This window comes from Pseudophryne corroboree (genome assembly GCF_028390025.1).
Source record: "Pseudophryne corroboree isolate aPseCor3 chromosome 3 unlocalized genomic scaffold, aPseCor3.hap2 SUPER_3_unloc_5, whole genome shotgun sequence".
Classification (NCBI taxonomy): domain Eukaryota; kingdom Metazoa; phylum Chordata; class Amphibia; order Anura; family Myobatrachidae; genus Pseudophryne; species Pseudophryne corroboree.
Genome location: NW_026967541.1, coordinates 700,683 through 726,400, shown reverse-complemented (window position 1 = coordinate 726,400; position 25,718 = coordinate 700,683). Strand labels below are relative to the sequence as shown.

The 25,718-nt window shown below is 45.4% G+C and overlaps 1 protein-coding gene across 1 annotated transcript in view; it reads right to left on the bottom strand.

Moving 5' to 3' along the window:
* Positions 1-25,718, bottom strand: part of LOC134984379 (zinc finger protein 585A-like) — a 290,470-nt gene that overhangs the window by 72,214 nt on the left and 192,538 nt on the right. The window contains exon 4 of the mRNA XM_063949975.1: positions 12,931-14,478. Within this exon, the coding sequence (XP_063806045.1) occupies positions 12,931-14,478 (1,548 nt within the window). The remainder of the gene's footprint in view (positions 1-12,930; positions 14,479-25,718) is intronic.

The following is a 25,718-nucleotide window of genomic DNA, read 5'->3' as shown; positions in this document are numbered from 1 at the left end:
TTCTGAGTTATCTTTTTCCTCAAAGAACCGTTTAAGGGCTAGCTTCCTAGTGAATCTTTCCAGATCCACAAACGTCTCAAAATCATCTGTTTTATTTGATGGGGCAAATTTTAATCCTTTTCCTAACTAGGATTGTTCATCCTTAGAGAGCGTATAGCTACTCAGATTGAAGATATTAGTGTGGCCCAACAGATCTTGTTGATTTTTATTGTCCTCTATGTTGGCCTGATCTTTTAATTCTTCTACTGGGGAAATTATGGTACTAATTTTGTTGTGATGTTTATTTAATTTCCCTGCTCGACAACCTCTCCTCCTCCTAAAATTTTTATGGGGTTTTACGGATATTGTTTTTTCCTTCGGTCCTTGTCTAAAAAAGATCTTGTATAATGGGGTGAACTTCTTCTATCTCTATATCCTCCTTTTTCAAACCCATAACTCCCTTCATCATATTCATTTGGACCCATATTGCTTTCATGGTTCCCCTCTTGATTTTGTGTTTCTCTAAAATTGTGTCTATAAGATGTTATGAACCTTTGATTCCTTCCTGTTTTCTAGTTAGTATGAGACCTACTTCCCAGTATTTCTTTTTTGTAGTATGGGGATCTATTCGCTTCATCTTTCAATCGGCAAGTATCCCTCCAACGAGGGGAGTAGTGTCTTGATCTATCCTCCTTTTCGGTGTGATTTCTTAAGTTATAATTGGCACTTGTGTCTTGGTAATGGGAATGTTTGAATTTGATATTATCAACATTGATCCTCTTACCATTATTTTGGTGATTCCAATTCACATCATGTGTTTTTTCTTTATTGAGGGAAATGGACATGTTCCTAACTTCTTTTACATGTGTTCCATTCACCTTATATGGATAACCTTCCTCATAATCTTTCTTATCTCTCATATATTTCTTTAATTTTTTGTTTCTAAGTTCCCTTTCATTTCTTCCTACTCTTATGGCAGTTCTTTCTACATAAGTTTTGTAGTCCTCCAATTTTTCAAACGGTTTTAAGAGAGATTCCATAATCTTAATTTCCTGTTTTACCTCTTTCAAAAGTCTCCCTTTCTCCTCAATGATGTGATTCATCAGTTTAAAAGAACATGCATTTAAAATATCACACCAAGTGTTAGTGAAAGATTCAGATTCATTACCAAAAGATGGCAATTTGTCCAACCTTAAACCTCTTGGAATTATTTGTTCTTTAACATATCTTTCAAGTGCAGATATTTACCACCACATATTTCCTTCTCTGATGAGTAATTTTTCCATTTTGCGCATTGCGCTTTCTATATTATCATCTCTCAGAGTGGTCTGATCATAGTCTGCACTAAAAATATTGTCAAGCCACCCTTGTCTCTCAGTTCTGTGTTTAAACATACTGGAGACCACTGGGTGTTTACCGTGAATGAGGCTGTTACTACCCCTCCTACTGAATAAGAAGCAGCTGTTTGAAAACTGGGTGTATTTTGGTTTACAAGTCTGAAAAGATAGTGTTTCCCAACTGCGCTTCTAATTAATGCTGCTGATAACCTGATCGGGTTACACCTTTACCCGCAATGAAAGCAACCTGAACAAATGAACAATTCAGGCTATCTGCGCTAGAATATACCATATATAGTGTATTATTACCACTTCTATGTGGCAGATATATATGCTGCCTCTATTGGTGATAATTGAAAGTTATAGGTTAAAAACATAAACCCTTTCTTTATATTTTAATCCTCAATTTCTAGAGAATACTATTCAGTGCAATATCACACTCCCGTTGTGACACAGTAACAATTATATAACCACACAGGTGTTACAATGTTTCCCCTTTCTGTCTAAGTCTGGCTGTTGATGCAGAAATTTTTTTTCTGATAAGGATACAGTGTGTTAATATTATAAAGAGCATATATAAATATATTGATGAGAATCTACTTTTCATTAATCTTTAAAGTGTTATATTTATCGTAAGTTTGAGATTATAAAGTATACTAACCAAATATAGAAAAGAAGTATTGATCCATCCATCATTCCATAATATTTAAATGGAAACTTTGTATAATTAACAAAAACAATTGTTGAATCCAACATAACTCCTTAAAAAATAAACCGGAAATGCAAATTTTGTAAGGAAATATAACTATTAGAAACGAGGAAGGAAAGAAGAACTCAGTCTAAACGTAGATGGAAAGCTATGCCCCGGAGATAATCCATACACGGGACAATTCCTAGCTGGTCAACACATCTCAGGATTGCTTCTTCCCTGGTTTTTAATTCCCGCTTCGTTGGGGTTCTCAGGACATTGGCATTTATTTTTTCCAGGAGTGTAGTTGTTACCTGCTGTTCTTTGTAAAAACATTCGATAACACGATAAACTCCTAATTTCTTTTCGCCAAGGATGGTATTCCATCTTTTATGCCATCCTTCCAACTTGTTCTGGGTTCTTGGAACGCCTACAAGGATATTTTCATGTACTGACCATATATTTGGTGGAAATAGTGGGTGAGATCTGGTCTGACTTCGTGCTGTTCTAATACGACCTAATATGTAAGTCTCCTCAAAATAAGTGACTAATGGTGCGGCATTAGGGGGCATTTTATCTTTTCATTCTTCAAATGCTGCAGGAATATCTCCAGATGGGAGAAAAGCAAGGGCTTGCAGGTGCCTCAGTAGCATAGAAAATTCCATGTCTTTGCCATATTGGGTGGCAAGTCCTGTGGATTGTAATGTGCGCCAAATGTTTTGACCAAAATAGAATAAACAGCATTTGTGAATGCTGGAAGGGAAAACACGTTTGCATGCTTGGATAGCAGAATTTTCAAAGTCTGTAACAATATACATAGGTGCAAATTCTAAATCAAATTGTCCACCATATTCCTGCAAATCTTCCCGAAGGCGGACATAGCAGTCCTCAGTCTTACTACTTAACAATGCGTAGACTAGAGGCAAAAAACGCTGTGTTTGCTCATCAGTGCCAACCAGAGCGTGAATGGAATATATCTGTCGAAATAGGGTGGGACAAGTTTTGAATGTTCCATCCATCACCCAGTATGAGGCCTCATGCAGCTTTTTTACATTCTCCTCTGTAGTAAAGAGCAAGGGTGGTCATTCCGAGTTGTTCGCTCGCAAGCTGATTTTAGCAGATTTACTCACGCTAAGTCGCCGCCTACTGGGAGTGAATCTTAGCTTCTTAAAATTGCGAACGATGTATTCGAAATATTGCGATTAGCACACTTCTTAGCAGTTTCAGAGTAGCTTCAGACTTACTCGGCATCTGCGAACAGTTCAGTGCTTGTCGTTCCTGGTTTGACGTCACAAACACACCCAGCGTTCGCCCAGACACTCCCCCGTTTCTACGGCCACTCCTGCGTTTTTTCCGGAAACTGTAGCGTTTTTTCCCACACGCCCATAAAACGTCCTGTTTCCGCCCAGAAACACCCATTTCCTGTCAATCACATTACGATCGCCAGAGCGAAGAAAAAGCCGTGAGTAAAAATACTATCTTCATAGCAAAATTACTTGGCGCAGTCGCAGTGCGAACATTGCGTATGCGCACTAAGCGGAAAATTGCTGCGATGCGATAAAAAATACAGAGCGAACAACTCAGCATGAGGGCCAATGTTCTTTCATTATGAAAAACACTGTCCTTCACTAGAAATTCAACCTCATTTAGAAAGGCTAGATTTTGAGGGACATCTATCTCCTCCAAGGTACTGGGCTCAATAGGGAAATCATCTCGCCTTGCCCTTTTGACCATTTGACGGAGGGCATCCCTGTTTGGCAGATATGCTGCACTTGTCGATGGCATCCGAGACGTTACCTGTTGGATGATTTGTGCAGGGGGATCATTACTTTGCTTTGCCCGTTCTTTAATACATGCTTTCGCGATGTTGATCACCGTTTTTTCGGGTCGTGGAGGATGGTTATGGTCTCCATGGGTATTCAATATGTGCTGTCCATTAACAATGGTGGTCTTCGCAAAACAAGGACAATAGCTTGTCTTGCGCTCTGTGCAGTGCCAGTACACTACATCAAGATGCTGCTTATTCTTTGCGAGAAGGTATCCGTCAAGTTTAAGAGCATTCCTCGATGAGAAGGAACCAGGATACATTCCGTTTGATTAGCCATTGTAGATCACTTGAAATGTTTAAATCTTCCCAAATCTTAAATACAATAGATGTGGCTGATGGTTTGTTAGCTAAAGGTTTTATACACTTTAAGATGGGAGTGTTTAGAAAAAAAAAATTCTGGCCAATCACTGTGCTTCTTCAATATTTAAATAAAATAACCTTGTGATAGTTAACTTTAAATAAAATAACCTTGTGAACTTTAAGTTTGGAATGAGTCACGGGGTTCATTGACAATGATTTATAGCAGACACTTTGACGCCAGTAACAAACTTTATATGAACCTGTATGATAAAGAGGCCTAAGTGCTTTCTTTAAATTTCATTGAATACTGTACTTATGATGTAGAAAAAATATAAGGTTTATTATGAAACATGGATAACAGAATTATGGGTAAAGGTGTGGGGGGCATTTTGGCACCTGTAGTGCCACGGGCAAGGATGCTGGTCGCCTCCGCTAGATTAGCGGGTGACGGACTGGTGTGGGCGGCAGCGTCTAGTAGACGGCTGTGGATAGCGGGGTTGCGGTGGACCGTTGGAGGGAGGGGTGATGAACTGAATATAGGGACGCGGTTGGCTAGGTGGACGATAGTGTCAGCTGTAGTCGAATGTCGATCATTTGTACTATCGAAGCGGAGTATAATCTGACAAATGTTGGTGTCGATGTATTGTGGTTCGATCTAATTTATTCCGCTGTTACAGTTGTAGATCATTTATTCAGTCAATTGTTACATTTGTCGATCAGGTAATTTGTCGATGTATATTTTTGTCTATCTGATGTATGTCTGTGTCCGACTGTCTGACATATGTTTGGTCGATAAAAATGAATGTCGATCATATGCATTGATTGATCTAATGTGTAGTCTGTCGGGTAATGTGTCGATGATTTATTTTCCGATTATTTGTCCAGTCGATGCTAGTTTTTGACGATCATGTTTGTGTCGATCTAACATATTATCTATTTATAGTCAGTCGATGTTTGTATTGTAGATTTTGTGCCACGTAGATGTTTAATTATGTCGATCATATGTTTGTTGCACTATTGTTTTTCTTTTTTCGGATTTGCCGATGTGGTGATGCTGTCGATGAGTGCGATGTCGATCTTGGTTTTCAGTCGATCATTTGATTGTCGATCATTCGTCGTTCGATTAAGTGGTGTCGACCTTTGGATTGTCGATCTAGTGTAGGTAGATAAACTGACCGGATACCGACTTAATTAGTAGCTCAGTTATTTTGATTTAACCATCCGTGTCGAAGCCTGAATATCACTAAAACCTGCACTGTTGGTGTGCCTTGAGGACCGCGGTTGGGAATGCCTGTCCTAGTCTATAGAGGATGGTGGGGTCCACTTCAGTGCCATGGGGTATAGATGGTTCTGCAGGAGCCATGGGCACTTTAAGACTTTTCAAGGGTGTGAACTCGCTCCTCCCTCTATGCCCCTCCTCCAGACCTCAGTATAGGAACTGTGCCCAGGGAGACGGACATTTCGAGGAAAGGATTTACTTTTAAATTAATGGTGAGATTCATACCAGCTCACACCTCAACCATGCCGCACAACATGGCTTTCAACACAACACATGCCAACGGGCATGAACACTTTTGCAGCAACACAACACTTGTGTAACTACAAAACTAACAACTGCAGGTAAAGTACGCACTGGGTTGGGTGCCCAGCATCCTCAACGGACTAGGAGAAAAGGATTTACCGGTAGGTATTAAAATCCTGTTTCTTCATACGTCCTAGAGGATGCTGGGGTCCACTTCAGTACCATGGGGTTATACCAAATCTCCAGTACGGGTGGGAGAGTGCAGATGATCAAAAAGGGTTGAGATTACCTAAAGGATAAAAAAAAGGGGCAGACTAGATGGGCCAAGTGGTTCTTATCTGCCGTCAAACTCTATGATTCTATGTTTCTATGATGACCCTGCAGCACCGATTGACCAAACTTGAGGTCCTCATCGGCCAAGGTGTCAAACTTATAAAACTTTGCAAACGTGTTTGCCCCTGACCAAGTAGCTGCTCGGCAAAGCTGTAACGCCGAGATCACCCGGGCAGCCACCCAGGATGAGCCCACCTTTCTAGTAGAATGGGCATTTACCGACTTCGGTATCGGCAATCCTGCCGTGGAATGAGCGTGCTGAATCGTCCCTCTGATCCAGTGCGCAATGGTCTGCTTAGAAGCAGGACACCCAATCATGTTGGGAGCATACAGGACAAACAGAGCCTCAGTTTTTCGTATCCTAGCTGTTCTTGCGACATAAATTTTCAAAGCTCTAACCACATCCAGAGACTTTGACACAGTGAAAGTGTCAGTAGCCACTGGCACCACAATAGGCTGGTTTATATGGAAAGACGAAACCACCTTCGGAAAAAATTGTTGTTGAGTTCTCCACTCTGCCCAATCTTCATGGAAGATCAGGTAAGGACTCTTGTGAGTCAAGGCCGCCAACTCAGACACCCGCCTTGCGGATGCCAAGGCCAAGAGCATTACCACTTTCCAAGTGAGAAACTTCAATTTTATCTCCTGCAGAGGTTCAAACCAATCTGATTGAAGGAACTGCAACCCCACATTAAGGTCCCAAGGTGCCACCGGAGACACAAATGGAGGTTGGATGTGCAGCATCCCTTTCACGACCGTCTGAACTTCTGGAAGGGAGGCCAATTGTTTTTGTAAGAAAACTAACAAGGCCAAAATCTGAACCTTGATTGAACCCAATCTTAGGCCCATATCCACACCTGCCTGCAGAAAATGGAGAAACGTCCCAACTGAAACTCTTCCGTAGGAGCCTTCTTGGATTCACACCATGACACATATTTTCTCCAAATATGGTGGTAATGTTTAAACGTTACTCCTTTCCTGGCCTGAACAAGAGTGGGAATGACTTCCGTAGGAATCCCCTTTCGGGCTAGGAACCCGGCGCTCAACAGCCATGCCGTCAAACGTAGCCACGGTAAGTCTTGATACATGCACAGCCCCTGCTGCAGCAGGTCCTCGTGAGGAGGAAGAGGCCGAGGATCATCCATGAGCAACTGCTGAAGATCTGGATACCAAGCCCTCCTTGGCCAGTCTGGGGCAATGAGGATTAGTCGAACCCTTGTTATTCTTATTATTTTGAGAACTTTTGGTATTACTGGAAGAGGAGGGAAGACATATACCAACCGAAACACCAACTGGGTCATCAGTGCATCCACTGCTACTGCTTGAGGGTCTCTCGACCTGAAACAATATCTCTGAAGCTTCTTGTTGAGACGAGATGCCATCATGTCTACTTGAGGGACTCCCCAAAGACTTGTCACCTCTGCGAAGACTACTTGGTGAAGGCCCCACTCCCCTGGTTGGAGATAGTGTCTGCTGAGGGAGTCTGCTTCCCAGTTGTCCACTCCCGGAATGAAAATTGCCGACAAAGCTCTTGCATGTCTTTCTGCCCAGAGGAGGATCTTTGTCACCTCTGCCATTGCCGCTCTGCTTTTCGTTCCGCCTTGATGGTTTATGTATGCGACTGCTGTTACATTGTCTGACTGGATCTGCACTGGCTGATCTTGTAGAAGGCCGTTGTAAATGGCTCTCAATTCCAGAACGTTTATGTGAAGACAGGATTCCTGACTTGACCATTTTCCTTGGAAACTCTTTCCTAGTGTGACTGCACCCCAGCCTTAGAGACTTGCATCTGTGGTTACTAGGACACAGTCCTGAATCTCGAACCTGCGACCCTCTAGTAGGTGAGAACAGTGCAGCCACCACAGGAGCGAAATCCTGGCTTCGGAGGACAGGATTATCCTCTGGTGCATGTGTAGGTGGGATCCGGATCACTTGTCTAACAGATCCCATTGGAATACTCTGGCATGGAATCTGGAAAACTGTATGGCCTCGTAGGCCGCTACCATCTTTCCCAACAACCAAATGCATTGATGTATCGACACTCTCGTCAGTTTCAAAACTTGTTTGACCATTTTCTGGATCTTTTTCAACTGGAAGAAATACCCGCTGAACTTCTGTGTCAAGTATCTTCCCTAGAAAAGACAATCTTGTCGTTGGTTCCAACTGCGACTTTGGAAAATTCAAAATCCAACCATGTTGTTGGAGCACTGACAGGGAGAGTGCAATATTCTGCACCAACCATTCCTTGGATCTCGCTTTTATCAGGAGTTCGTCCAGGTAAGGAATTATATTGACTCCTTGTTGTCGAAGGAGGACTATTATCTCTGCCATCACCTTCGTGAACACCCTCGGTGCCGTGGAGAGTCCGAACAGCAATGTCTGAAACTGGTAATGGCAATCCTGTACTGCGAACCTCAGATAAACCTGATGTGGAGGATAAATGGGAACATGTAAGTAGGCATCTTTTATGTCTACCGACACCATGACATCTCCTTCCTCCAGACTGGAAATCACTGCCCTCAGAGATTCCATCTTGAACTTGAACCTTTTCAGGTAGAGATTCAGAGATTTCAGGATTGGAATTGGTTTGACTGAGACGTCCGGCTTCGGAACTATGAAGAGGCTTGACTAAAAACCTAATTTCTGTATTGCAGCCTTTACTACTTCTCTGGAAGAGAAGCTGGTAAGGTCGATTTGAAAAATCGGCATAGGGGGACGTCTTGAAACTCCAGCTTGTATCCATGGGCCCAGGCCAGATTGAGCCCAGATCTGACTGAAAAGTTTCAGACGTGCTCTCACCCGAGCGGACTCCCGCAAGGGAGACCCAGCATCATGCTGCAGATTTGGCAGAAGCAGGGGTGGACTCCTGCTCCTGCGATCCAGGAGACGCTGCTGACTTTTTTTCCTCGTCCTCTCACTCTACCTGTAAAGAAGGGGGAACCTTTGGCCTTTTTGTATTTGTTGGGCCAAAAGGACTGCATCTGAGTTATGTCTTTTTCGCCGGTGCAGGAGCATAAGGCAAGAATGTCGACTTACCTTCGGTAGCCGCAGAGACCAACGCATCCAGCCCATCTCCAAACAAGGCTTCACCTTTATACTGGAGAGCCTCCATATTTCTTTTGAATCTGCGCTTGCATTCCACGGCGAATCCACAACGCCCTCCGAGCCGAGACTGCCATGGTAGCAGCTCTTGAACCAAAAAGACCAATATCCTTCAACCTAACTTTAGGAGAATCTCGTCTCTATTTATCGTATCAATTTCAGATGACAAGTTATCTGACCATTTTTTTCGATAGCCCTACTCACCCACACGCAAGCAATGGTGGGCCTGAGCAGTGTACCATTGGCCACAGATTTTAACGTAGTCTCCAACTTGCAGTCTGCCGGCTCCATTAGTGAAGCCGTCCCAGGTGCAGGGAGAATCACCTTTTTTGTTAACCGTGACAGGGCACTGTCTAAAACAGGGGATGACTCCCACCTTTTCCTGTCCTCTGCCGGGAAAGGAAAAGCTACCTGAATCCTTTTGGGAATCTGAAATTTCTTTTCAGGGTTTGCCCAAGTTCCCTCAAAGAGAGTATTTAGCTCGTGAGGAGGGAAGGCTAGATTCATTTTCTTTTCTTTATAAAAATAAGCCTCCTGAGGTACAGGAGGGGCTTCAGTAACTTCCAAAACCTCCGTTATAGCAACAATAATATATTGAATGCTTTTTGACAATTTAGGATCTATTTCCCTGGGATCACTAGTGTCGACACAGGAATCAGAACCCGTGTTGGTATCAGTTGTACTATTTCTGCAAATGGTCTTTTATGTGACCCAGAGGGGTCGCCTGCGGATGAAAAAGCAGAACCACTAAAAATCACATCTTCCACTGATTTTCTCGTTTTCTGCATGAGACTCAGACTTATTTAATCTCTTACTGATATGATTCACAGTATCACGTAATTCTTTCACCCAGGCTCATGGTGTGCCGGCAGCGCCACCACATTACAACTCTGTGTCCCCATAATGGTTCCCTCAGGGGAAGAGCTCCCTGCCTCAGACATGTCACACACGTGCACACCACACCACAGACACTCCGAGACTTATAGGGGACAGACCCACAGTAAAATCTGTCAGGACACCGATAGGAATTGCCAGTTCACAACCCAGCACCAGCAATAAAATGTCTGTGAAACACAAAATGCCCACAGACCTGCAGCGCTTTTATAATGATAACACAATGTATAGCACCAAATTTCACTGTACCCTCCATTTTGCACCCTGATACTTGGTTCAGCAGTGGAGGACCAGCATTCTTATCTGCATCCTGGAAGGAGAGAAAATGACGCGGAGCAGTGTGCTGGCTGACTGAGGAAGCCCCGCCCCCGTTATGGCACGTTTTTCCTCAGACTTTTTGCTATTTATACTGGCGGGGGTAGGACTGTGCCTCAGCAACTTATGCCCCTTATCTGCTAGTTTTACTAGGTTTCATGCTGCCCAGTGCACCCCCCCACGCCCTGCAGTGCCTGAGTGTGATGTGTAGCATGGCGCGCAGCATTCCCGCCCGCTGCGCGGTACCTTTTAGCCATCATGATGACTGAAGATCCTTTTCTTCTTACACTCACCTGTCTTCTGGCTCTGTAAGGGGGTGGCGGCGAGCTGGGGGAGTGAGCAGAGAACCGCAGCTAGCTTTAATTACCCTTCAGGAGCTAGTGGTGTCCTGTCAGCCAGGAGCAGAGCCATGAAACTATTCAGGAAGTTGGTTCCTACTTCTGCCCCCTAAGTGCCACGAAGCAGGGAGACTGTTGCCAGCAGTCCTCCCTGAAAATAAAAAACCTAACATGTCTTTCAGAGAAACTCAGTAGAGCTCCCCTGGAGTGCATCCAGTCTGCCTGGGCACATTTTCTAAACTGAGGTCTGGAGGAGGGGCATAGAGGGAGGAGCCAGTTCACACCCTTGAAAAGTCTTAAAGTGCCCATGGCTCCTACGGAACCATCTATACCCCATGGTACTGAAGTGAACCCCAGTATCCTCTAGGACGTATGAGAAAGTCCTAGGAGCTCCCCTAGCTGTGACCGGCTTCACTGGGCACATTTTCTAAACTGAGTCTGGTAGGGGCATAGAGGGAGAAGCCAGCCCACACTATTAAACTCTTAGTGCCCATGGCCCCTAAGAGACCCATCTATACCCCATGGTACTAAATGGAACCCCAGCATCCTCTCGGACGTAAGAGAAATAAAAAGACTTCACGGAAATCTTTTGTTTTTAAACAACTTTATTTCATATCTTTAATACACATTTTTTTGTCTAGCTATATGGGGAGGGCCGGGACCATTTTCCAGGGGCTGCGTGATGTCACATCTGCATTCATCTTTAACCCCCGATAAACTTCCAGAGTGCACATTATCTTTTCTTCATTTTTTGCAAGTTACTACAAATGATATGAGATCGGTAGCAGCACTACTTTCAGTATTATTACACAGAACACACATAAAGGCTGACACAGCAAATAACAGTAACACATACAAGGGATTAATTAGAAATAAGGAAGCATAATCATCATTAGGCCTAATTATCAACTGATTCTGTGCGGGACACATACACCTCTTTACTGCCTCCAGCAGCCCCTGGTACTGCACTGTGACCATCTGCCCTGTCTACCCCCACTACTGCCACTCGCCATGTCTCCCCCACTACTGCCACCCGCCCTGTCTCCCCCCACTAATGCCACCGCCCTGTCTCCTCCCCCTACTGCCACCCACTCTGTCTCCCCCCACTACTGCCACCCTCCCTGTCTCCCCACACTACTGCCACCCTCCCTGTCTCCCCCACTACTGCCACCCACCCTGTCTCACTACTTCCACCCGCCCGGTCTCTTCCCACTACTGCCACCTGCCCTATCTCCCCCAACCTGTCTTTCCCCCACTACTGTCAACTACCTTGTCTCCCCTACTGTTCACCACCCTGTGCCCCCCCTCTTCCACCTCAGCACTGCTTGGTGACAATATTACCCACAGACAGTACTTCCGGCAGCCTCCGCTACAGCAATAGTGCCACCACCCTGTCTCCCCCCCCCCCCTGATATTTCAGAACTTCTTGGGGATTCTTGGTACTGGTGGTAACAGTCCTTCATCTGCAGACGGAAGAAACCAGGCAGTAAGGAGGCAGAAGCTGCTTCTGGTTCCATGGACCCTGGTCATGTAGGGATGGGAGAGTCAGTAAGATTATGTAAGTCATCATCTTACAGGCAGCCGGTGAAGGGAGAAGAGAATGGGTGTTATGTGGCAGGAACGGGCCGGTTAGATATGACTGGCTGCTGCATTCTGTACAAGCCACAAGTGGTGCAATTCTTTTGCTGGGAGACCCAGGTAGAGGACATTGCAGTAGTCTATGCATGATGATACAAGTGCATGTATGACTGTAGGTAGATCTTCTGAGGGAATAAAGTGCTGGAGTCTGGCTATGTTCCTCAGATGAGGATCTGATTGTGGATGATACCTGATATCTAAGTGTCACTCCACCATCCAGGACACCAAGATTCCACATGATCAGCATTTTGTAACTCTGAACCCACAAGCATAAGTCTGGTTGGTTTGCAAAGCTGAGCTGTAGCCCTGCCTTTTGTTGGTGGGCTTCTACCATAAGGACCTGTTTCACCAGGACTGAGTCACAGCCAACTGGCATCACCCACACATGGAGCTCAGCTAGACAACCATTTAGGATTGGTACTGGGTTCTCAGTATCCGGAGCAAAAGACAAGTCATCTGCATAGCAGTGGTAGATAAGGGCATGACATCTGATTATATCACCCAGTTGTAGCATGTATATTGCAAAAAGCATAGGAGATAAGAACCTTGAAGAACAATGCATGGCAATGTTAAGTATACTCCAGAAGAGTACAATAGTTTCCAAGTGATGTCTATTGTGCTGATTTATTTCACAGAGGATGGAAATGGCCACTCACCTGTGTGATTTCGCTGATGTGTAACAAGTTGTGATTTCCGTATAAAACATTTCCCACACTCAGAGCAAGAAAATGGCTTCTCACCTGTGTGACTTCTCTGATGTGTAATAAGATATGATTTCTGTGCAAAATATTTCCCACACTCAGAACAGGAATATGGCTTCTCACCTGTGTGACTTCTCTGATGTGTAATAAGATATGATTTCTGTGCAAAATATTTCCCACACTCAGAACAGGAATATGGCTTCTCACCTGTGTGACTTCTCTGATGTATAACAAGATCTGATTTGTGTGCAAAACATTTCCCACACTCAGAACATGGAAATGGCTTCTCATCTGTGTGACTTCTGTGATGTTCAACAAGTACTGATTTCCGTGCAAAACATTTCCCACACTCAGAACATGAAAATGGCCTCTCACCTGTGTGACTTCTCTGATGTCTAACAAGATGCGATTTGTTTGTAAAACATTTCCTACACTCAGAACATGGAAATGGCCTTTCTCCTGTGTGACTTCCCTGATGTATAACAAGTTGTGATTTCTGGATAAAACATTTCCCACACTCAGAACATTGAAATGGCTTCTCACCTGTGTGAATTCTTTGATGTGTAACAAGATGTGATTTGTGTTGAAAACATTTCCCACACTCAGAACATGGAAATGGATTCTCACCTGTGTGACTTCGCAGATGTATAACAAGTAGTGATTTCCAGGAAAAACATTTCCCACACTCAGAGCAAGAAAACGGCTTCTCACCTGTGTGACTTCTCTGATGATTAACAAGATCTGATTTGATTGCAAAACATTTCCCACACTCAAAACATGGAAATGGCTTTGCACCTGTGTGACTTCTGTGATGTTTAACAAGGTCTGATTTATGTGCAAAACATTTCCCACACTCAGTACATGGAAATGGCTTCTCACCTGTGTGACTTTTCTGATGTATAACAAGTTCTGATTTCTGTGCAAAACATTTCCCACACTCAGAACATGGAAATGGCTTCTCACCTGTGTGACTTTGCTGATGTCTAACAAGATGTAATTTCCGTGCAAAACATTTCTCACACTCAGAACATGGAAATGGCTTCTCACCTGTGTGAATTTGCTGGTGTGTAACCAGATTTGATTTCCATGCAAAACATTTCTCACACTCAGAACATGGAAATGGCTTCTCACCTGTGTGTCTTCTCTGATGTGTAACAAGAGCTGATTTGCATGTAAAATATTTCCCACACTCAGAACATGGAAATGGCCTCTCACCTGCCTTAGCTGGCTGATGAAGCTTTGTGTTCTGTGTAAAACATTTGGCATCTATAGAACATGGAAACACTGTATCTACTGTTAGAGCTGTAACAGATGTACCAATATAAGCGTGATCAGGAGAACATTTCCCAGGATCAGGGGGATCAGCTGATAGACCTGGATGAATAATTGGGGTAATGGGGTTAGCTCCTGGATAATCCTGTCTACTGTCATTATCGGTTATTTCAGAATCCAGGGATAACATTAGATGTCCTTCTGAGATATTCCTGCTTGTGTGTCCCTCTGCTGGAAATAAAATACATTATGGAAATGTGTCAATTTCTGTAACAATATTAATCTTGTAAACAATAGGAGAAGACGACTCTCTGGGACACATTTAAATGTAAATGTGTGTGTATAATAAAACATAACTTTTAATGAAGGCTTTATAATATTATGTCTCAGACTATCATTGTGTCCACCCTTCTGAGAACACTCACAATAACAAATGTAATATTATAATAAGACTTAGATATATCTCTCTCTTGTACTGGCAACTAACCATGAAGTATAAAATAAGATTTTACTTACCGGTAAATCTATTTCTCGTAGTCCGTAGTGGATGCTGGGGATTCCGTAAGGACCATGGGGATAGACGGCTCCACAGGAGACATGGGCACTTTAAGAAAGAATTTAGGTTCTGGTGTGCACTGGCTCCTCCCTCTATGCCCCTCCTCCAGACCTCAGTTAGAGAAACTGTGCCCAGAAGAGCTGACAGTACAAGGAAAGGATTTTGATAATTCAGGGCAAGATTCATACCAGCCACACCAATCACACCGTATAACACGTGATAACAACCAGTTAACAGTATGACAAAAAACAGAGCATCAGGTCAAACCCAGATGCAACCATAACTCAACCCTTATTGAAACAATAACTATATACAAGTCTTGCAGAAAAGTCCGCACTTGGGACGGGCGCCCAGCATCCACTACAGACTACGAGAAATAGATTTACCGGTAGGTAAAATCTTATTTTCTCTAACGTCCTAGTGGATGCTGGGGACTCCGTAAGGACCATGGGGATTATACCAAAGCTCCCAAACGGGCGGGAGAGTGCAGATGACTCTGCAGCACCAATTGAGCAAACAAAAGGTCCTGCTCAGCCAGGGTATCAAACTTGTAGAACTTTGCAAAAGTATTTGAACCTGACCAAGTAGCCGCTTGGCAAAGTTGTAATGCAGAGACCCCTCGGGCAGCCGCCCAAGAAGAGCCCACCTTCCTAGTGGAATGGGCCTTAACTGATTTTGGCAGCGGTAATCCAGCCGCCAAATGAGCCTGCTGAATCGTGTTACAGATCCAGCGAGCAATAGTTTGCTTTGATGCAGGAGCACCCAGCTTGTTGGATGCATACAGGATAAACAACGACTCTGTTTTCCTGACCCTAGCCATTCTGGCTACATAAAGCTTCAAAGCCCTGACCATAACAAGCAACTCGGAATCCTCCAAGTCACTAGTAGCCACAGGCACGACAATAGGTTGATTCATATGAAAAGATGAAACCACTTTTGGCAGAAATTGTGGACGGGTCTGCAATTCTGCTCTATCCATATGGAAAACCAGATAGGGGCTTTTATGTGACAAAGCCGCCAACTCTGACACGCGCCTGGCCGAAGCCAAGGCTAATAGCATGACCACCTTCCACGCGAGATATTTCAACTCCACCAATTTAAGTGGTTCAAACCAGTGGGATTTCAAGAAGCCTAACACCACGTTAAGATCCCAAGGTGACACTGGAGGCACAAAAGGAGGCTGAATATGCAGCACTCCCTTTACAAACGTCTGGATTTCCGGTAGAGAAGCCAATTCCTTTTGAAAGAAAATGGATAGGGCCGAAATCTGGACTTTAATGGAGACCAATTTTAGGCCCAAATTCACTCCGGACTGTAGGAAGTGAAGGAAATGGCCCAGCTGGAATTCCTCTGTAGGAGCATTCCTGGCCTCACACCAAGAAACATATTTTCGCGATATTTGGTGATAATGTTTAGATGTCACGTCCTTCCTAGCCTTTATCAGCGTAGGAATGACCTCATCCGGAATGCCCTTTTCAGCTAGGATCCGGCATTCAACCGCCATGCCGTCAAACGCAGCCGCGGTAAGTCTTGGAACAGACAGGGCCGCTGTTGCAACAGATCCTGTCTTAGAGGAAGAGGCCACGGGTCCTCTGTGAGAATTTCCAGCAGATCCGGATACCAGGTCCTTCGTAGCCAATCTGGAACAATAAGAATTGTTCTCACTCCTCTTTTTCTTATTATTCTCAACACCTTGGGTATGAGAGGAAGAGGAGGAAACACATAGACCGACTGGAACACCCACGGTGTAACCAGGGCATCTACAGCTACCGCCTGAAGGTCTTTTGATCTGGCACAATACCTCTGTAGCTTTTTGTTGAGGCGGGACGCCATCATGTCTATCTTTGGCAGTCCCCACTGACTTGCAATCTGTGCGAAGACCTCCTGATGAAGTCCCTACTCCCAGGATCAGGGGGATCAGCTGATAGAGCTGGATGTATAATTGGGGTAATAGGATTAGCTCCTGGAGAATCCTGTATACTGTCATTATCTCTTATTTCACAATCCGGGGATAACATTAGATGTCCTTCTGAGATGTTCCTGCTTGTGTGTCCCTCTGCTGGAAATAAAATACATTATGGAAATGTGTCAATTTCTGTAACAATATTAATCTTGTAAACAATAGGAGAAGACGACTCTCTGGGACACTTAATTGTAAATGTGTGTGTATAATAAAACATAACTTTTAATGAAGGCTTTATAATATTGCGTCTCAGACTATCATTGTGTCCACCCTCCTGAGAACACTCACAATAACAAATGTAATATTATAATAAGACTTAGATATATCTCTCTCTTGTACTGGCAACTAACCATGAAGTATAAAATAAGATTTTACTTACCGGTAAATCTATTTCTCGTAGTCCGTAGTGGATGCTGGGGATTCCGTAAGGACCATGGGGATAGACGGCTCCACAGGAGACATGGGCACGTTAAGAAAGAATTTAGGTTCTGGTGTGCACTGGCTCCTCCCTCTATGCCCCTCCTCCAGACCTCAGTTAGAGAAACTGTGCCCAGAAGAGCTGACAGTACAAGGAAAGGATTTTGATAATTCAGGGCAAGATTCATACCAGCCACACCAATCACACCGTATAACACGTGATAACAACCAGTTAACAGTATGACAAAAAACAGAGCATCAGGTCAAACCCAGATGCAACCATAACTCAACCCTTATTGAAACAATAACTATATACAAGTCTTGCAGAAAAGTCCGCACTTGGGACGGGCGCCCAGCATCCACTACGGACTACGAGAAATAGATTTACCGGTAGGTAAAATCTTATTTTCTCTAACGTCCTAGTGGATGCTGGGGACTCCGTAAGGACCATGGGGATTATACCAAAGCTCCCAAACGGGCGGGAGAGTGCAGATGACTCTGCAGCACCGATTGAGCAAACAAAAGGTCCTGCTCAGCCAGGGTATCAAACTTGTAGAACTTTGCAAAAGTATTTGAACCTGACCAAGAAGCCGCTTGGCAAAATTGTAATGCAGAGACCCTTCGGGCAGCCGCCCAAGAAGAACCCACCTTCCTAGTGGAATGGGCCTTAACTGATTTTGGCAGCGGTAAGCCAGCCGCCAAATGAGCCTGCTGAATCGTGTTACAAATCCAACGAGCAGTAGTTTGCTTTGATGCAGGAGCACCCAGCTTGTTGGATGCATACAGGATAAACAACGACTCTGTTTTCCTGACCCTAGCCATTCTGGCTACATAAACCTTCAAAGCCCTGACCACAACAAGCAACTCGGAATCCTCCAAGTCACTAGTAGCCACAGGCACGACAATAGGTTGATTTATATGAAAAGATGAAACCACTATTGGCAGAAATTGTGGACGGGTCCGCAATTCTGCTCTATCCATATGGAAAACCAGATAGGGGCTTTTATGTGACAAAGCCGCCAACTCTGACACGCGCCTGGCCGAAGCCAAGGCTAATAGCATGACCACCTTCCACGCGAGATATTTCAACTCCACCAATTTAAGTGGTTCAAACCAGTGGGATTTCAAGAAGCCTAACACCACGTTAAGATCCCAAGGTGACACTGGAGGCACAAAAGGAGGCTGAATATACAGCACTCCCTTTACAAACGTCTGGATTTCCGGTAGAGAAGCCAATTCCTTTTGAAAGAAAATGGATAGGGCCGCAATCTGGACTTTAATGGAGACCAATTTTAGGCCCAAATTCACTCCGGACTGTAGGAAGTGAAGGAAATGGCCCAGCTGGAATTCCTCCGTAGGAGCATTCCTGGCCTCAGATACATATTTTCGCCATATTCGGTGATGTTTAGATGTCACGTCCTTCCTAGCCTTTATCAGCGTAGGAAGGACCTCATCCGGAATGCCCTTTTCAGCTAGGATCCGGCATTCAACTGCCATGCCGTCAAACGCAGCCGCTGTAAGTCTTGGAACAGACAGGGCCCCTGTTGCAACAGATCCTGTCTTAGAGGAAGAGGCCACGGGTCCTCTGTGAGCATTTCCAGCAGATCCGGATACCAGGTCCTTCGTAGCCAATCTGGAACAATAAGAATTGTTCTCACTCCTCTTTTTCTTATTATTCTCAACACCTTGGGTATGAGAGGAAGAGGAGGAAACATATAGACCGACTGGAACACCCACGGTGTAACCAGGGCATCTACAGCTACCGCCTGAGGGTCTTTTGATCTGGCGCAATACCTCTGTAGCTTTTTGTTGAGGCGGGACGCCATCATGTCTATCTGGGGCAGTCCCCACTGACTTGCAATCTGTGCGAAGACCTCCTGATGAAGTCCCTACTCTCTCGGGTGGAGGTCGTGTCTGCTGAGGAAGTCTGCTTCCCAGTTGTCCACTCCCGGGATGAACACCGCCGACAGTGCGCTTACGTGATTCTCCGCCCAGCGAAGAATTCTGGAGGCTTCCACCATCGCCACTCTGCTCCTTGTGCTGCCTTATCGGTTTACATGCGCTACTGCGGTGATGTCCGACTGAATCAGAACCGGTTGGTCGCGAAGCAAGTTCTCCGCTTAACGCAGGGCGTTGTATATGGCCCTTAGTTCCAGGATGTTGATGTGAAGGCAAGTCTCTTGACTTGACCACAGCCCTTGGAAATTTCTTCCCTGTGTGACTGCTCCCCACCCTCGGAGGCTTGCTTCCGTGGTCACCAGGACCTAGTCTTGAATGCTGAATCTGCAGCCCTCCAGAAGGCGAGCACTCTGCAGCCACCACAGGAGTGACACCCTGGCCCTGGGGGATAGGGTGATTAACCGATGCATCCGATGATGTGATCCGGACCACTTGTCCAGTAAGTCCCAATGTAAGGTCCTCGTATGGAACCTGCCGAAGGGAATGGCCTCGAATTATGCCACCCTCCTTCCCAGGACTTGAGTGCAGTGATGCACTGACACCTGTTTTGATTTTAATAGATTCCTGACCAGTGTCACGAGCTCCTGAGCTCTCTCTATCGGAAGATAACCCTTTTCTGGTCTGTATCTAAGATCATGCCTAGGAGAAGCAGATGAGCTGTAAGAACCCACTGCGACTTTGGAATATATAGAATCCAGCCGTGTTGCCGTTTCACTTCCAGAGAAAGTGTTCAGCAACTGCTCTCTTGATCTCGCTTTTATGAGATCGTCCAAGTACGTGATAATAGTGACACCTTGCTTCCGCAGGAGCAACATCATTTCCGCCATTACCTTGGTGAATAGTCTCAAGGCCGTGGAGAGACAAAAAACGGCAACGTCTGAAATCGGTAATGACCATCCCGTACCGCAATTCTGAGGTACGCCCTGATGAGGTGGATAAATGGGGACAAGAAGGTGTGCATCCTTTATGTCCCGAGTCACCATTAAATCTCCCCCTTTCAGGCTTGCAATAACCGCTCTTAGCGATTCCATCTTGAACTTGAAACCTTTCAGGTATATGTTCAGGGATTTTAAATTGAATATGGGTCCGACCGAACCACCTGGTTTTGGGACTACAACCTGGTCGAAAAACAATCCCCTCCTTGTTAAAGGAGGTGAACCTTGACCACCACCTGTTGAAGATACAATTTGTGAATTGCAGTTAACACTGTTTTCCTCTCGTGGGGGGAAGCCGGCAGGGTCGTCGGTAAGGGGGCATCTTCTCAAAGTCCAGCTTGTATCCCTGAGACACAATATCTATTGCCCAGGGATCAAACAGGGAGCGAACCCACTTGTGGCTGAACTTACGAAGGCGTGCCCCCACCGGGCCTAGCACCGCCTGTGGAGCCCCAGCGACATGCAGTGGATTTTTGTAGAGGCCGGGGAGGACTTCTGTTTTCTCTGCCCCGCATCTGGCAAGAAAGGACGCATCTCAGACTTTCTTGTTTCTTTATTAGAAAAGCTGCATTTGATAATGTCGTGCTTTTCTAGGCTGTGCAGGGATATGAGGCAACATATCAGAATTACCAGCTATAGCTGTGGAGACCAGTCCGAGAACCCTTCTCCCCACAATCCTCAGCCTTCCATATGCCACTTAAGTCGGCATCATCTGTCCATTGCATATTGTACCGGACACGTCACGCAGAAATCGACATAGCTGTGGCTCTAGGACCCAGTATACTCATGTCTCTATGGCATGTTTTATATATACACATCTCTCTTAAGACAGCATCTTTAATATATATATATATATATATATATATATATATATATATATATATATATATCTCTATATATATATACATACATACTAGGGTCTCAATCTCTGCTGATAAGGAACCCGTCTACGCTGCCACAGCGCTATAAACCCATGCCGACACAATCGCCGGTCTGAGTAGTGTACCAGAATGTGCACGCTATCTGCAGGATCCTTGAGAATAGCTGTAACATCAGGGCTGCCTTTTGTGACACCCTAGAGGAAGATTCCCATCGTATCCTGGCCCTAGTGGGGAAAGGATATTGCCCGAGAATTCTTTGTGGGAAGCTGCAGTCTCACGTCTGGAGATTCACGCTCTTTTTCCTCATGAGAGGAGGGAAATTTACCTCAGCTTTCTTCCCCTTACAGCTGTGTACCCTTGTGACAGGGACAATGAGTCATCAGTGATATGCAAATCGTCTTTTATTACAATTATCATATATTGAATACCTTTCAGCCATCTTGGCTGTAACTTTGCATTATCGTAGTCGACACTGGAGTCAAACTCCGTGTCGATACCAGTGTTTATTATTTTGGATAGTGATCATTGAGAGACTCTGAAGGTCTCTGCGACATAGGGACAGACATGGGTAGATTCCCTGTCTGTTCTCTAATCTTTTGTGCAATAAATTCACCTCAGCACTTAATTACACATATCCAAACCGGTGTCGGTGTTGTAGACGGAGACACCCTCTCACATACATATCTGCTCTATCTCCTCCTTAGGGGAGCCTTTTACCTCAGACATGTCGACACACACGTACCGACACACCACACACACAGGGGGTGCTCTATTTGAAGACAGTTCCCCCACAAGGCCCTTTGGAGAGACAGAGAGAGAGTATGCCAGCACACACCCCAGCGCTATATGTCCCAGGAATCACACAGTAACTTAGTGTTAACCCTGTAGCTGCTGTATATATTGTTTTTACGCCAATTTTATGTGCCCCCCCCCTCTCTTTTTCACCCTCTCTATCGTGCAGGGGAGAGCCTCAGCGGATCTGTGGAGAAAAAATGGCGCTGGAGAGTGCTGAGGAAGAAGGCCCCGCCCCCTCAGCGGCGGGCTTCTGTCCCGCAATTTTGTGTAAAATTTATGGCGGGGGCTCATGCATATAACAGTGTCCAACTGTATATATGCTGCTTTTGCCAGGAGGTACCCAATTGCTGCCCAGGGCGCCCCCCCCTGCGCCCTGCACCCTACAGTGACCGGAGTGTGTGGGTGTAATGTGGGAGCAATGGCGCACAGCTGCAGTGCTGTGCGCTACCTCATGTGAAGACAGGAGTCTTCTGCCGCCGATTTCGATGTCTTCTTGCTTCTGCCGGTCTTCTGTACTTCTGGCTCTGCGAGGGGGACGGCGGCGCGGCTTCGGGAACGGACGATCAAGGTTAGGTACTTGTGTTCGATCCCTCTGGAGCTAATGGTGTCCAGTAGCCTAAGAAGCGCAACCTAGCTGCAGATAGGTAGGTTTGCTTCTCTCCCCTCAGTCCCACGTAGTAGTGAGTCTGTTGCCAGCAGAAGCTCACTGAAAATAAAAAACCTAACAAATACTTTCTTTTTCTAGCAGGCTCAGGAGAGCCCACTAGGAGCACCCAGCTCTGGCCGGGCACAGATTCTACCTGAGGTCTAGAGGAGGGGCATAGAGGGAGGAGCAGGTGCACACCAGATAGTAGCTAATCTTTCTTTAGAGTGCCCAGTCTCCTGCGGAGCCCGTCTATTCCCCATGGTCCTTACGAAGTCCCCAGCATCCACTAGGACGTTAGAGATAAAAGGAAATTTGTAAGTGACCCCAAACTTTTGAACGGTAGTGTATGATCCGGTGCATCTGAAGATGTGTACCGGACTACTAGCTCAGGAGATCCAATTAAAATGTTCTGGCGTGGAACCTTCCATACTGGATCGCCTCGTATGCGGTTACCATCTTTCCCAACAATCTTATGCAAAGATGGATATAGATCCGATTCGGTCGTAGAACCGCTCGGACCACATCCTGGACCGTCCTTGCCTCGACCTCTAGGAGGAATACTTTCTGACCCACTGCATTGAGAAACATTCCCAGGAATAGGAGCCGCTGAGTAGGCTCCAGGTGGGATCCACCCATGATGTGACAGAAGCTGAATAGTGTGGCCTATATTGAGCAATAGAAGCTCCCTGGATCTAGCCTTTATCAAGAGATCGTCTAGGTAAGGGACAATACTGATCCCCTGGACTCGGAGCTGGATCATATCTGCCATCATCTTTGTGAAGACCCTCAGAGCTGTGGACAGGCCGAAGGGTAGCGCCTGGCACTCGTAGTGATCGTTCAGCAGGGCAAACCATAGGCAAGCCTGGTGAGGTGGCCAAATAAGGATATTGAGATAAGCGTCCTTTATATCCAACGAAACCATGAACTCCTGTTCTTCTACACCTGCAATCACTGCTCGCAAGGATTCCATCTTGATCTTGAAAACCTTTTAGCAAGGGTTCAAGGATTTTCGATTCAAAATGGGCCTTACCGAACCGTCCGGTTTTGGTACCACAAACAGGATGGAGTAGTAACCCTTTCCCTGTTGTTGTAGCGGCACTGGAGCAATGACTTGGGACTGGACCAACTTTAGGATGGCCTGTTGCAGCGTAACTCATGTATCCTCCAAAACTGGTAAGCTTGATTTGAAAAATCGTTCGGGAGGAGCAATGTTTAACTCCAGCTTGTAGCCTGAGCAATGAGATCCTTTACCCAGGCATCCTAGTAGGAGCTTTCACAGATGTGGCTGAAGTGATGCAATCGAGCTCCCACCTCGAGATCCCATCAGGGTGGGGAGGGGGGGGGGGGGCACCATCATGCTGAGACCCTAGTGGAAGCTGAAGTGGTGCTTTGTTCCCGGGAACCTGCGGTGCCTGTTTTTTTTGTCGTGCCTTTCGCCGTGTTTGAGGTGCATCTGGCTCTTGATCTGAACCTGGCAGTCCGAAAGGACTGGGTAGACAGCCCTGGGTAGGAATGCCTAGCCGGTGGGGCCCCAGAGGGGAAAAACGTGAATTTCCCAGCAGTAACCTTTGAAATTTCCCTGAGAAAGGAAGAGACCCCACACTGCTCTTGGAATCTGCGTCCGCTATCCACTGACGCAGCCACAAAGCTCTGCGCATTGATACTACCATGGCAGTAGTCCTAGCGCTAATAGCACCTATCTCCATGAGAGAGTCACACAAGACGCGTGCACTGATTGTGCTTTATGAGAGTCACTGTAATTACCAGGGACATATCTCCTGCAAGGACCTCTTGAATTTGACCCATCCATGTGTGAATCTACATGCGTCATCCAGCAACCCGCTTTCACAGGTCTTTGTGATGCACCAGCTATAGGATTTTAATTACCTACCGGCAAATCCTTTTCTCGTAGTCCGTAGAGGATACTGGGGTTCCATTTCGTACCATGGGGTATAGACGGGTCCACTAGGAGCCAAGGGCACTTTAAGAATTTAATAGTGTGGGCTAGCTCCTCCCTCTATGCCCCTCCTACCAGACTCAGTCTAGAAACTGTGCCCGGAGGAGACGGACATACTTCGAAAGAAGGATATATAAGGACAGTGGTGAGATTGGAACCAGCACACACATAACAAGAGGAAAGCCATGCTAACCACACTTGAACAGGAACAGCAACAGCTGAACCAACAATACTGTAACAAAGCAGGAAAACACAAAGCACTGGGCAGGCGCCCAGTATCCTCTATGGACTACGAGAAAAGGATATACCGGTAGGTAATTAAATATACGTTATAGTAAGAACTTACCGTTGATAACGGTATTTCTCCTGTGTCCACAGGTTTCCACAGGATAACATTGGGATATGCTGGAGCGAAAGCGGATTGGCACCAAACGATCACGAGCTTTCTGGCCTCCCAGGATGCACCGGGCTCGTACATATAATTCCGCCCACTGACTCCGTCAAATCAGTTGTTTCCAAAGCATTTAGGAAGGAGCATAATGTTTATTAACAGTTTCTTATATAGCGCAGCATATTCCGTTGCGCTTTACAATTAGAACAACAGTAATAGAACAAAACTGGGTAAAAACAGACAGACATAGAGGTAGGAAGGCCCTGCTTGCAAGATTACAATCTATAGTTTGAACCCTATTCAGGCGAGAACACCACACATGCACACCCTTCCATGCAAGAGGGAAGAGGTTAGTGAGCATAAAGATTCTCAAATCAGGTGCGTCAGGGTGGGATCCCTGTGGAAACCTGTGGACATAGGAGAAATACCATTATCAACGGTAAGTTTTTACCATAACGTATATTTCTCCGAAAAGGTCCACAGGTATTCCACAGGATAACATTGGGACTTCCCAAAGCAATTTTTAGTGGTGGGGACGCTCCTGATTAGATAGAACCTTTCTCCCGAATTCAGCATGAGAGGCAAAAGTATCCAAAGCATAATGTCTAATGAATGTTTTAATGGAAGACCATGTGGCTGCCTTACATATCTGTTCTACTGAAGCACCATGTTGTCCTGCCCATGAAGGACCTACCTTACGTGTAGAGTGAGCAGAGACTTTAGCCGGAACAGGGAGATCAGCTCGAGAGTATGCTTCTGAAATCGTCATTCAAAGCCATCTTGCCAGCATCTGTTTAGTAGCAGGCCATCCCCTCTTGTGAAATCCGTAGAGAATGAAGAGAGAATCTGTCTTTCTGATGGCACTGGTACGATCTACGTAGATTCTTAATGCACGGACTACGTCCAGCGACGCTTCTCCCGCAGACAGTCCCGATACCTGAAAAGCCGGGACTACAATTTCTTTGTTAAGG